Source organism: Chrysemys picta, chromosome 14 (genome assembly GCF_011386835.1).
Source record: "Chrysemys picta bellii isolate R12L10 chromosome 14, ASM1138683v2, whole genome shotgun sequence".
NCBI lineage: Eukaryota > Metazoa > Chordata > Testudines > Emydidae > Chrysemys > Chrysemys picta.
Genome location: NC_088804.1, coordinates 9,136,680 through 9,150,342, shown reverse-complemented (window position 1 = coordinate 9,150,342; position 13,663 = coordinate 9,136,680). Strand labels below are relative to the sequence as shown.

Genomic DNA, 13,663 nt, shown 5'->3' with positions numbered 1-13,663 from the left:
GTGCAGCGCCGTGGGGTGCGGCGTGGGCCTGGGTGGCAGGGAAAGGAGGTGGTGCCGGGAGCCCCGCCCCGCCCCGCACGTGCTCGTTCTCCCCGGGACCCTGCTCCCCAGCGCCGAACGGGGCGGGCTGGGGCTGGGCGGCTGCTGTAGCTGCAGCTCCACAGCGGGGTCCCGCACCGCCGCGTCTCGGCAGCGGCAGTGAACCCAGCTCCGCTCGCTGCACGGGCGCGCGCCCCCTCCCCGGCCGGGCCGGGCGTCGCGCGCTGCGCAGCCCCAGCCTCGCGCTCTCATTGGCTCTGCTGCCGCATTGGCTGCGGGGTGGCGCGTGGCGGAAGGGAGTGTTGCCTAGGCGACGGAAGGGCGGGGCGTGTGTAACGGACTCTATGGGGAGGCCTCCCCAGCTCGAGCGAGCGCGGCGGCCCCCGGCAGCCAGGTACGGGGGGGCCCGGGGCCCTGCATGTCCCGAGGGGCGGGGCCCCCATGGGGGAGGGGCTGATACCCCGGGCCAGGGCCGCATGAACCTTTTGTGGGCCCCCAGGAGAGCAATGGAGCGGGGGTCGGTCCCGAGAGCGAGGGGGCGGCCTGGGGCAATGGGGCAGGGCGGGGGCACTAGTTACAAACCGGCAGTGCCAGGCGCACAATGGTCCGCCCGGCCCTGGGCTGCCAGCTGCCCCTTCCCCTGGGCGCAGGCCCATGTCGCGCCACACAGCCCCCCCCCCCCCCCCCCCCCCGACTCCCTGTGGCCAGAGCCCCCCAGACCCACCCACAAATGCACAGCACCCTGCCCAGCACCGCTTGTGCCCCAAAACACACAGCTCTTCCCTGCCCCCTCACAGCGCAACTCCCCCCACAGAGCCCCCACTGCCTAGTGCCCCAACACATACAGCTCTTCCCTGCCCCCCCACAGCCCAGCACCCCCCACAAAACCCCTAGTGCCCCAACACACACAGCTCTTCCCTGCCCCCTCACAGCCCAGCACCCCCCACAAAACCCCCACTGCCTAGTGCCCCAACACATACAGCTCTTCCCTGCCCCCTCACAGCCCAGCACCCCCCACAAAACCCCCACTGCCTAGTGCCCCAACACATACAGCTCTTCCCTGCCCCCTCACAGCCCAGCACCCCCCACAAAACCCCTAGTGCCCCAACACACACAGCTCTTCCCTGCCCCCTCACAGCCCAGCACCCCCCACAAAACCACCACTGCCTAGTGTCCCAACACACACAGATCCTACCTGCCCCTTCACAGCCCAGCACCCCCACTGCCTAGTGCCCCAACACACAGATCCTACCTGCCCCTTCACAGCCCAGCACCCCCACTGCCTAGTGCCCCAACACACAGATCCTACCTGCCCCTTCACAGCCCAGCACCCCCCCCAGAACCCCCTAAAAATTTGTTTGGTGCAACAGGTGATGCAGAAATGATGGAGACTTTAGAAGAAGAAAACTTTGGTGTGTCCATGTAAGTATAATCCAGATTCCATATCAGCATTTTTACTAGTTAAAAATAGCTCCACTGTAGCCTCTTTTTGGACAAAGAATAACAGCCCAACTTTAGAGGAATGGTTCAAAAAAACATGGGAGGTTGTGATTATGGAAAAATTAACACGCCAATTATATACCTGGCAAAATAGACAGAGGACAAATACTTATATATTTGGTTACCTTTTATTCAAAATTCAAAGTGTATTCACCTGCAAAAAAACCCAGCCGCATACTTGTTCAGTTTTTTTAATATTAAAATGTGCTAGACGAGCCTGGTGAGCTAAACTTGTGTACATAAAGATTTCATTCAGTTTAATAAAATCACTAGAAACAACAGAGGGGTTGTAAGGATTCTCACTTTGTAATCTTGTACCACCTTGTTAAATAGAAAGATCTGGTGACTAAATTCCTGTATAATCTTTCTTTAAACAAAAACTAACTGTTGTGTAATGATTGTTTTGATTCTGATATTTACATGGTAAGGATTTGTAAACTTGTAAAATCTTCCTAAATAAATAAATAAAAATAGAAAAGGGAAAAAACCAAGAATGATGTTAGATGATATAGATGAGAAGACAGAGACTCATATAAGAACTTCAGAACAATGTGATGCACCAGAGAGGTAATAATAACAAGTGAGAGTTTAGGCAATATTGAACTCAAAATTGCATGAACCTTCCCTTGATATCCAGAAGGATGATAACCCCTCCTTGATCATGCTGTTCTCTCAGACATTCCCCTCACTGAAGGACCAAAATAAGCATTGTGGCCCAGATCCATAAAGGCATTTAGGTACCTAACTCACCATTGATTTCAGTGGAAGTTAGAAGCCTAATAACTTTGAGGATCTGACCCTTTAGTTATAGGGATGTCTGTATCTTCAAAATTTCTCTCTCCTGCCACCATATAATTTCTCACTTTCTCTATTACCCTGTTTACAGTTGTTGGAAGTTGTATTTGAATGTGTTCCTTGCAGAGCGTGATGCATGTAGAGATGTATTCTTACACAGCACTATGGGCTCTGGTATTATTAATTGATGAGTGCTGTGGTTGGAATGAGTAGAAAATAGAGATTTTTTTTTCTAGACAAAATATTAGAATTCCCCTACTCACTACCACACCAAATCTAAAACTAATGTTTAAACTATGTTAGAACAAGCTATACAAAAATGACAGAGATATTTCTTCTTTCATCAGTGTAGCCCATCACTCTTGTTAAAGAAAAGACTGGGAGTTAGGTATGAATGTCTCCTGCTTTTGTGCATAAGTGAGAAACAATTACCCCATTGTCTTGAACCATAAATGTGATGCTAATGCTTTAGCTACGGTGTTTATAAGCTACTCTTGTTGTGGCACTCTGCCCTCTGGTGTTGTATCATGTACTCTGCCATTCATTTGTGTTATCTTTGTCTGAGCTGCAAAGGCATAATGGATGGTCTAATGGTGATAACAGCAATAGCATTTTAAAGGATTTTTTGTAAATAGACAGTCTAAAGCAATATCCTTCATCCCATGAGAGAGACAGAGAGGAATTTGTATATTAATTATGTGGGGCCTTCATTGAATGGCTGAAGATAAATATGTTCAAGAAAAATGTACAACAAGGCTTGCATTCCCAATATGGGAGAAAAACCTGATGTGCACTTAATACATTAGTGAATTTATTTAAGTAAAGTTCATCCCTAAAATGCCATGGTCAGGGAGAGTTTGGTATCTATGAACAAATTGCACAATATAACATTGCCAGAGGGACCCAGACTTTTGAAGTGCTGCTAATGTGCTTCTCCATTTAAAGGAGTCCATTTGAAAGCGAGCATATGTTATTGTTATAAAATGACAGAGCACCATGTTTTTAGATTAAGGGATTACGAAATTTAATTCTAAACCCCCAGTGTGGTGTACTGCATGAGAGAAATATTTAACAATTCCTATAAATTACATCATTTACCTTTGCTACACTATGAAAAATATACTCAGTCTGGTAATATATGACTGAGTGCTCCAAAGGGTCCTCTGCGGATGGGTCTTGAACAGTTCCAGGAGAGTTACAACCACCTTTGTGAGGTGGGTACTGAAACTTCGTTGTGACACAGGGTCACGGTATGGAAAAGATGGAGAACCATTGCTCTGAACAAAACTTTTAAATATCTTCTGCACCAAGAGATTAATTACACTAACAAAAATACCCAGTAAAACAATTCTTTCCAATAAGTAACTACCCCCTTTAGTATACAGTGGAGACCTAGTAAGATTACCTGTTACAGGAATAAACTTTTTATTATTAAGTAAGTTTTCTGTGCAATGAGCTTTTTTATAATGTGAAGTTGGGAGATAATTCCCTTCTCTGATCTGCAGGCTGGGTTATTGTGCTAATTTGTCTTTAGGCTTTCATTAAAAAATTAATCTTTCCTTTCTTTGTTTTCAGCTCCTCTCCTTCAGATGCAGAATTTGATGCGGTTGTTGGGTATTTAGAAGATATTATAATGGGTAAGCTCCTGCATTTAGATATGCCTAAAAATGAGCAGTAAAAATATTGAGAGGCAAAATAAGGATTGAACTTCACTGACAGAGGTGTGTGGAGGAGACTAGAAACCCTCTCTTCATTGATAAAGTTGTGGTAAATAAAAATCCTGATAAATTCTCACGTGAAAACCAAGGCTTTCCATCCTCTCTGCTGTCTGTCCCTCAGTGTCATATGACATCCCAGTTATCCTCTGGGTAAATGAATTGATTTTGCTTTTTGTGTTGTAAGTAACTTACACACATACAACCTCAGGTGTTAGGATCTATTGGTACAAAGAATGCCACGAGCAGTCAGCCATTTTGTCCTGTGGGTTTGGGAGGATAAAAGATTCCAGATCCTTAAATCAGAAATTTGAAGTAAGAGGTCAAGGTTGAATAAGGAGGATTTACAAGATGCCAAGAGAAAGAGAGAGCTCATTGTGTTAACCAGTCATCAACCTCTTCAAGTTAACATCTTCCTCCTTATTCACACACCTTTCTAAGAAATCATAAAGTTTTTTATTTTCTTCACTCTCAGCTGCTCTCCTTGTGATATGTGTAGGTGAATCTGGAGAAATGGTAACAAATTCACCAGTTTTGAGTGGGTTAATTTGTAAAAGAGATTAGAGATTTGTGCAGATTTATTTTAACACCACGTGTAAGTGTGTAATATATATTTGCACCTGTTATGATATATTTTATATATTAAGTGCCACTCCCTGCCCTTTTATCTTCCTCCAGTTTCACTCATTGATAACTGAAAAATTGGCCTCTAAGGGTTGTCGCTTTCTGCACTCATTTTCAGAGACAATATTCTTCCTGAATTGAAGAAAAATCCATTGTCTTTTTTTTTTAAACTAATGAAGGGAAGAAAAATATACTTTGTCTTTAAAAAAAAAAAAAAAAAAAGTTTTTGTTCACTAATAACTCACATACCTGAACAAAAAACCTGATTGTTTGAAAACTAACAGCCTCTTTATTAAAAGTAAATTTTAAAGAACTACCTTAATATTGAGAACATGTGAAAATCTTTACTAGAAAAGTGGATTGTTCAAGTAGGTGCCCTACCAGTTTTGCTGCCTTTTGCAAATTCTGTCTCTTCCCATCGTTAAATGTACCACACTCGCAGCATAGATCAACGTGCTGCTATCCTGGCTGAAGCAGAATTTGAATCTGCAGCATTCTTTGCTGCACCAACACCTCTTCTGCTAGCAGCCTCCATATATTCTCATAGATTGGTCAGAAATTAAAGCTGGCCCAGCTAACAACAGCTGTGCTGTTATTGTGACTAAGTGCATATGTGCGGGGTTCCATGCTACAGCAGTAGGAGCTGTTAGAACAGAACATTAGTGAATGTGGTTACTGTCTTGCAATGTGTGGATAAATTGAATGTAACTATATGCAATTTACTTATTGTGGCTCAGATGACGATTTCCAGTTAATACAAAGAAGCTTTATGGATAAACACTACCGGGAATTTGAAGATACAGAAGAAAACAAGCTCATCTACACTTCTATTTTTAATGAATATGTAAGATTTTTTTTTTTTTTTGGTGGTTTTTCTCAGAGTACTTAGCTTGTCTTTTAAAGTCACTGTTAGGTTCTTTTTTCCCCTCTGTTTTTAAAATCAAGTTCAATCAGAATCAAGTAAATCTAAATTATTAGCTATGGTGTCTTTGAAGTGTAGCAGTAGCCTGCAAGCAACAAAAAATATTCTGGAGTTCCAAATTACTTTTTTCTGTTTTGCCAAGGAATCTTCTACAAGTGTTTGAGAACTGCTTAAGCCTTTTGAATGGAAGGTTGGTTTAGGCAGCCACTGTGTGGGGTATAGTTGTATTTAGATTAGTACACTAGGACCATAGGAATTGTCATACTGGATTCAACATCTAGGCCTGTCTCGTGTCTCTGGCAGTGCCCAGCCATAGATGCTTCAGAGGAAAGTGCAAGAAGCCCACCCACCAGTAAGCAGATTTGGGAATATCTGTCCCCCATGAAGGTCTCATCCTAATCTCTAATAGTGACTCTGAAGCATGAGACTTTTTATCCCCCTCAATTAGGATCTGGTTGTAGTTAGACTGATACACAGGGTCGTCTTTACCCATACGCAAACTACGCAGTTGCGTGCTGCTCCAGCGGCCAGCCCAATGAGGCCAGGAAAGCTGACCCTGCACCACCCCCACCCGCCTCTTCCCCAAAGTTTCCGGCCCTGCTCCGCCCCAGCCCCACTCCACCCCTTCCCCTGAGCTACATCCTGGGGGACTGCAGCAGGGGTCGGGCGCACCCTGCACTCACCAGGCGGCGAGAAGTGGAGCGACCCGGCCCCAGCCTGCTCCGCCACGCTGCCGGTGAGTGCTGGGGGGTGGTTCCCTCCTGCCCCCAAAGTCCCATGGCAGTGGAGCGGGTTGGGGCCGGGTCATGCCACTTCCCGCCGCCCTGTGAGTGCAGGGTTGGACCTGCCCTGCAATCACCGGGCAGCAGGAAGTGGCGCGACCCGGCCCCAACCTGCTCTGCTCCGCTGGCTTGTGCTGGGGGGCAGTTTCCCCCCTTCCCTCCAAGCCTGTTCCTGCCCCCCACATACCTTGGGTGCAGACCTCTTCCTCCCCCCGCCCCCCACAGAGGCCTGGGGCCAGCCTCTGCCCCTCTTCCCCTGCCTCCCACGGGGGGGTTCATAGGGCACCACAGCATCTAGGGACAGCCCTGCTGATACATTAACTAGCAATTAAGGGGGAAATTATTTGATATGTTCTGTGTTCTTCTCTAGTGAATTGGTAGAAGTTCCATTGCATAGAGGTCAGTAAAGGAAGTGGGACAAAACACTATACAAAATTAATAGACTTGTGTAGTATTTTTTTCTGCTACTATATGGTATAATCCGAACCAATCATCATTAAAGGGATGCTATCAAGTTGAAAATCACACTTCTGTCTGTAATTTTTTTACCTACTATTGTAAATAACAGACAAGATTACTATAACTGAGCTTAAAGGAAAATAATGCTTCTGGGTTTTTTTTCTGTTTGCTTAATATATTTGACAGCACAATGTAAAATCAGTTTCTCAATTTCCTCTGTATAGTTAGTTTCCTCATTGTATGGGTTTTGTACAAACAGGAAAAAGTAAACATCTATAAAAGGGTCAGAAAAAGTGATTGTAAGACCACAAAAATTGTTTGGAGGAGCTCAGTTGTCAGTTCCTTAAAATTAATTAAAATTAGTTTCAAGTAGAGGGTGTTTACTGCTACAACCTGTGCTTGCAAACATGCTTAAGGATGGCTCTTTGGTGGTATTGCAAAGCATTGGCCTATCATTGAAAGTGCAGAAAGTTCCATCCAATGGGATTTGTGATGCATTTTGCCTAATGAAGACAAGCCTATGGAGAATAAGATGTAGGAATGTGAGAACACCACACTCCTTTATAAAGTCGGTATGTGGAATTTATGATTATGTCCTCTCTTTTAGATCTGCTTAGTAGAGAAATACATAGAAGAAAAACTACTTGACAGGATTCCTGGTTTTAATATGGCTGCTTTCACCGTGTCATTACAGTAAGTCTTTGGTTTGGGGTATTTTTCTTGTGCTTTTCTCTGTATTAACCATTTTGTACCTGGGACCAAACTAGGATTTGGTATTTTTTTTCCCTTTGTGGAAGGGATTCTTGTTTAAAAAAAGGAAATGTGAGTTTGTCTATACAACTCTGGTAGTTCACCTCCATCCTCACGTCCACAATCCCCTGCTATTCTAGGCCTCTTGACTTGAAATGTTGTGCCAAAATGTATGGAAGGTTTGTGGTAGGCAGAAATGGAGACCAGAATGAGACCATTAAACTTGCTTTCTCTTATTCCCCAATTCAGGACTCGAAGCCTGGGGTGAAAAGGCCACTTGCATTAAGCCCAGTAGGTTTTCTGTACTTAGGCTTTCAGAAACCGCCTAAATAAATGGCTTTACCCCAATCCCTATTTTATAAAAGAATGTAAAGAGTCATTCAGTCTTGGTGAAAAGTCTCTGTTTGACATTGTTGGAGGGTTACTCTCAATTTAAAGTAATTTCTGCTGTTCAGATTTAGCTTAATTAATTATGTGGAGAATGAAGTTGTTAAAGGAACATATTTTCTTCTGCCGAATAAGAAAATCAATGCTATTGGAAATGGACTCTCATAAAAAAGAATAAAACTGCTTCAGATATTTGAATAAAGCCTCAAGAAATTTGCATGAAAGTACAGTAGTATGGTTAGACTATCCATCAGTGTAAGGTACAGGGCTTTTCAATAATAGTAGGAAAATCTGAATTGCTTAGAATAAGTCCTGTGAAAGTGGATGTGTACTAACAATGTACTTAAAGTTCAATTAAAGTGAATAACTCCTTTGTTGCTAGTAATGTCTGAAATAATTAAAAGCAAAAGGACTAAAACTCTTTAAGATTTTTCACTTGGTTTTCTTTTAGCATTTCTCTTATTTCAGGCAATGAAAACATGGACTAGCCAAGTTTTACTCCTCTTAAATTACCGATCTTTCACTTTCTGCTTTCTGTCGACTGGTGTAATACTCAGATCTCTGGATTTAGGTATCGTGGGGATAGACATAACTATATAAAAACCTTAGGTAGATAGAACATTGCGATTGCAGATGTTTGGATTGCAGACACTACAGGGGATTGTTTATTTGTTTAATAAAGCTGTTTTATGTTAGACTTTTAAATACCTTCCTATTGGTCTTGTTTAAATCTTAATTTAGGTTGTGCAAAAATCATGTACTAAATTTGACCTCTGAGTGCCTTTAAAATCTGATGTCATGTCTTACAATTATATTAAACCTATAAATCTCCCACTTTACAGACAGCACAAAGACGAGATGGCAGGTGATATATTTGACATGCTTCTCACATTTACTGATTTTCTGGCATTCAAAGAAATGTTCTTGGATTACAGAGCTGTAAGTATTTTGGGTTGTTCTGTTTTAATTAGCACAGTGGTAGCTGCTTTTGTATGGCTCCTGCATTATAGCATTGAAGGCAGTGTTGGGTGACAGCATTCATTCAAGAGATATAGGATCAAAAGGCAAATAGCCTTCATGGTGTAGCTGTTTAATGGACTTGAAAAGCAGATCTGATAACTCTTGTAGAAAACCTGCACGAAGCAACTACCTGATGAAATTCCTCAGTGATGCACATTTCTGCATCATTGAATCCAGAATCTTTCCAGTACCCTTTCATTGGTTGAGGTTTTTTAAAGTCCCATCCATTGCTTCTTGCAGTGGTTGTACTGCAGTTTCCCTTTCTCTCCGGGCTGGCTGGGTCTGGGGGTTTTCTTACCCTTTTCTACATTCCTACCCACCTTCCCATCCCCAAACTGGTAACTAGGAGGGAGAAGGAAACCTGACTGGGTTTCTTTCCTAGGCCAGTCCAACAGAGAGTACACTGATTTTTAGCTGTGCCTAAGTCTGCCCACAGCTGGGAAAACATCAGCCAAGGTACTTACACAGCGGCAGCCCCCACGTTCCCTTGTTAGTTTCTGGATTCATCCACAAATAAGAGTGGGAGAAAGAGGAGACTCAGCTGTAGATTTTACACATCCCCGAAGCCAATTCTGTGCACTTGTGGAGTTACGCCGCAAGGTGCAGTACTGTATTTGGTTTAGTAAACAGAATGCTAATAATACCGATTATAATGTGCCTACTTAAGCTGTTAAAATTGAAAACCTGCTTGTTTCGAAACCTTACTGAGCTGAGGATTGTTCCCCCCCCCTTTTTTTTTTAGGAAAAAGAAGGTCGAGGTCTGGATTTAAGCAGCGGGTTAGTGGTGACATCTTTAAGCAAGTCCTCAATATCTTCTTCTCAGAACAGTTTACGACACTAGTTCACAGCTGCCGCTGAGTGCTGCTTCTTTCATTTGGACATTCCAAACCCTATGGGCAGTGGAGGGTTACAGTGGTAATGGAAGCTGATTGCCTCACTACATCTCACTAGGCCTGATCCTCTGAACTGCTCTTGTGAATTACTGTTCGCATTGAGTGATCATAAAAGAAAATAACTCCAGCCCTTCCAGAATAACTGATTTCAATACACTGATAAGATATACGCACCAACCAATTTGGACTCTGTATTAAGGAGTTCACTAAATGGGACTGTATATGTGTTTCCTATTGGTTAAAATTACAACCCAGGTATGTCACTCTCCAGAAATGTAAACTCAAAGAAAAAAACCCACAAGACTGTAATAACATGGATGATCATTTAACCTTTTCTGGGTAGGATGGTTACAGCTCCACCACCTCTGACTTCCCACGCTCATAATACCTTTCATTTTTTGAAAACTATCTTTTCAGTATGATTGGAAGTGCTGCAGCTCGTCTATGGGGACGAATATGTTGTGACACATGCAGAATATATTTTGCACATATTTTAGCTTGAGAATTTCTCTCTCAGTTCTGTGGTAATTGTTGGGGGGACAGGAGAGGATCCACCAATGGGCAGATACCCAGTCTCACTCTGATGAACTTGCAGAGCTCTAATGTTCAGCTTTGCATGTAGGCACCAACTAAACTAGAGAACTAACCAGGTCAAATATGTCTGTAAAACATAAGCTTTGCCTACATTAGGAACTTTCTTACCTTGTTTTTCCACAGCGATGCAGCGTGGGTGCTACCGGGGTAGAAGGTGTTGTGTAGATCAAGCACAGGCATTTTTACCACCACATCATCTAACTCCTTAGGTGATATGCTGATTAAAGTGCTTGTGCCCAGTGTATACTGGAGCTATTACCATTGCTAGCAGCTGCGCTGATACTGAAAAACACATTAGAAATTTGCTAGTAGAGATGTACTCAACAACTGTCTGCAATAGACTTCTTTATGAAACCTCCCACTGCTGCAACACTCTGGGTGCTGCTACATCAGCCAGTAGTGACAAGGGGAGTGTTAATGTAGACAGAGCTGAGGTCCTGGTGTTCTTAGCACCATGTCATCTATCTTCTGTGAGCAGCAGGAAAAATCCCATTGTTAGCACCAGTGCAGCCAAACCACTAGGAGACTTCTAACAAGAGCCTAGTGTAGACAGACCAAAGCCACGGCAAATCAATGTTGTTATAACGTGCTAGTGTTTTGGCTGTGCAGATGGAAAACTTGTTCATCTGTTTACATGTGAAATCCTGGCTGTATTAAAGTGAATGGGAGCTTTGCCATTAATTACAAAAGGGCTGGGATTTCACCCTGAAGTTAAAAGGCAGTTTTCTAACATGGTTACAAAAAAATTCCTATCCACACAGGCAACCATAAACCATGTTTATATTATAATATGGTCTGGCCACAAACCTTTTCAAACTCCTCTACTTTTGTAGAGTAGACACTGACTTTCAGTATTATGGAACAACTGTAGTTTCTTAGCCTGTCCTATCCCTAAAAATACAGTAGCAAATAACTTCATTGAGCTTAAATTTCCAGTGTAGTGTTATAACTCTGCAGTTCAGCTGTTGGTGGTGTCCTAGTATTTCTGTTAGAAGCCTCCCACACATTCACTTTTTAAAAACCTTCCCCTTCAGGGTTTTGTAACTCTTCCAATAAACTATTTACTGATCTCAGATTTGATTTGGAAAATCCACATCCTGAAGCAATCTTAAAATCACAAGAGGAATCCTTTGTTGTTTTCACAAGCCAGTAGTTTTTACTTAGAAATCTCTGTGAATGTGCTGTAGAGAAGGAACTGCATTATCCCAAATGCTTTGTTTGAATCCTTTTTGATTAAAAGTAGTTCTCTTGGCTTTCTACTTTATTGAACATCAAACAAGCTAAACTTAATTCTCTTTGCAATGAAAGGCTAAACTGAATCACTTTTTTATACTGTGCTAGTGTAACGTGGACATTTGTTAAAGATATTAGTTACAGTATAATAGTTTGAAAGATAAATTCCTAATCCTGCAGACAGAGCCCTGTGGTGAAGCTCAATATAATGAAGTCAGTGGGACTGCGTGTAGGCTTGATGTCTGCCCACATAGATCCAATTGCAGGATCAGACTCTAAAGATGTGAGGGCAGAGCATCATCTGGTGTAAAATGTCATAGCTCCATTGATAACAATGACAGTTTACACCAGAAGATGTCTGCGTTTCCCATTTTGCTGCAAGGCTTTGCCTACCATCTCTGCCATAAAGATCAGTATTTCCCAGGGGTACGTAATCCGCCGCTCAAGACCACACAGGTACTTTGGGACAAGGAGATGAGAGAGATTCTGTTAGGTTAAATGTCTGGTCCAGGCTGAATGCAGTTCCTCCAGCTGTTCTAAGAATCTATTGGAGGAACTGCTGGGAAAGCTTGTACAGTCTCTAAGAAAATACTCATGGTTTAAAGACAGTGCTTGTAGAAGATTTGAATCGGGCGATTCTTTTCATTTCAGTGTATGGGCTGAATTCTTTTGTCAGTATCATCTTTTTACACGTGTATTATATTGAAATTGTTTTTGTACTGGGAATAGATCGTCAGATTTTAAAAGAAAATCCTACTGAAACATTTTTAACAATTCATTGTTCAGCATTGAATTGAAATAATTGATTGAAGTTACAAATGTGAATGCTCTTGTAGTTGAACTGGGGATGAGGGGGAAAGTATTTATTCCTTTATTGTTACCACTGCTCTGATTATTCCTCATTTGCAATGATGGAAATGAGCATCTCAAAACAATTCTCTTCCAAATATAGTGATTTTATAGCTTGGTAACTTGTAATGTCAGAGCCTAGAAGGTACAGCTTAGGGTGGTTCTTATCTGGATGTGGAATTTTATAAAGTGTTCACTGAATGCCAGAGTAGCTAAATTCACTGTCTGTAACACAACTTTCCCTCCTCCTTTCTGGTATATCTGTACTGTGAACTTTACACTCTAATCTCACCAATCCATTTTTCAGCTAGCCTTTGTAATTAGTGTATTGTGTAAAAGGGCAACAGAAAACTAACTAGTGTTTATAACTGCAGGTTGCTGGTTTGGTTGTATGCAGAGAACTATGGTTGTAGTTAGGAGAGCTGATTAGTCTATACATATTACATGTGTGCAAGGTATACATCTGTTGATTTAAACAGTCTTCACGTGGTACTCGTCACGTATAAATGCTGAGCTAAACCTATGTTAAAGTTTAGCATGTTTGTGATCCAAACTTTTTTATAGTTCAGCTGTTAAATTCCCAATCCTGTTGTCATGTATTTCAATGGGAAAACCCCACCGACTTCAGTGCGGGCACCATTGGGACCTAATATTTTTTATTTTTACTCCCCATTGCCATGAGTACAATTTCTGTCCAGTGTGTTTGCCCGTTTCTGCCCTGCATATTTCCTACACTCTAGTATCTTCATTATTGTCCATCTCTACAACATTCATGTAACTAGAGTCTCTGATTTTATCTCTCATGCAGTTTTTTTTAAAAAACAATTAAATTAAATTTCTACATACAAATGCAATATCTCTGTGTAAGTCTGATTTACTTTTCAGAGTTTAGTATTTCTTCCCTCAAACAAATGTGTAGCGTTATTTGTCTCCAAAGAGATTTTATCTTAACTTTTTTTGAGGGGTTTTTTTTGGTATTTTTATCCTAAAACTTGGAATCAGTTTAGAGCTGGAGTCAACTGCATATAGAAGAATGACAGAGCTTGGTCTAAACAGGTAGGAAAATAATGTTTAGCTATTTTCCCTGTAAGTGAGAAAGTT

At 42.1% G+C, this 13,663-nt stretch overlaps 1 protein-coding gene across 2 annotated transcripts; it reads left to right on the top strand.

Moving 5' to 3' along the window:
• Positions 1-248: 248 nt before the first annotated feature.
• ARL2BP (ADP ribosylation factor like GTPase 2 binding protein) lies at positions 249-13,416 on the top strand. 2 transcript variants are annotated; one of them, XM_005307043.5, is made up of 7 exons: positions 249-433; positions 1,410-1,461; positions 3,910-3,971; positions 5,411-5,517; positions 7,444-7,529; positions 8,816-8,912; positions 9,736-13,416. In XM_005307043.5, the coding sequence occupies exons 2-7, from the start codon at positions 1,421-1,423 to the stop codon at positions 9,832-9,834; spliced, it is 492 nt and encodes a 163-aa protein (XP_005307100.1). In that variant the 5' UTR covers positions 249-433; positions 1,410-1,420; the 3' UTR covers positions 9,835-13,416. The 2 variants fall into 2 exon arrangements, with proteins under 2 accessions (XP_005307100.1, XP_065423018.1); XM_065566946.1 differs by having other exon boundaries at positions 339-504; positions 1,311-1,461.
• The last annotated feature ends 247 nt before the right edge of the window (positions 13,417-13,663 follow it).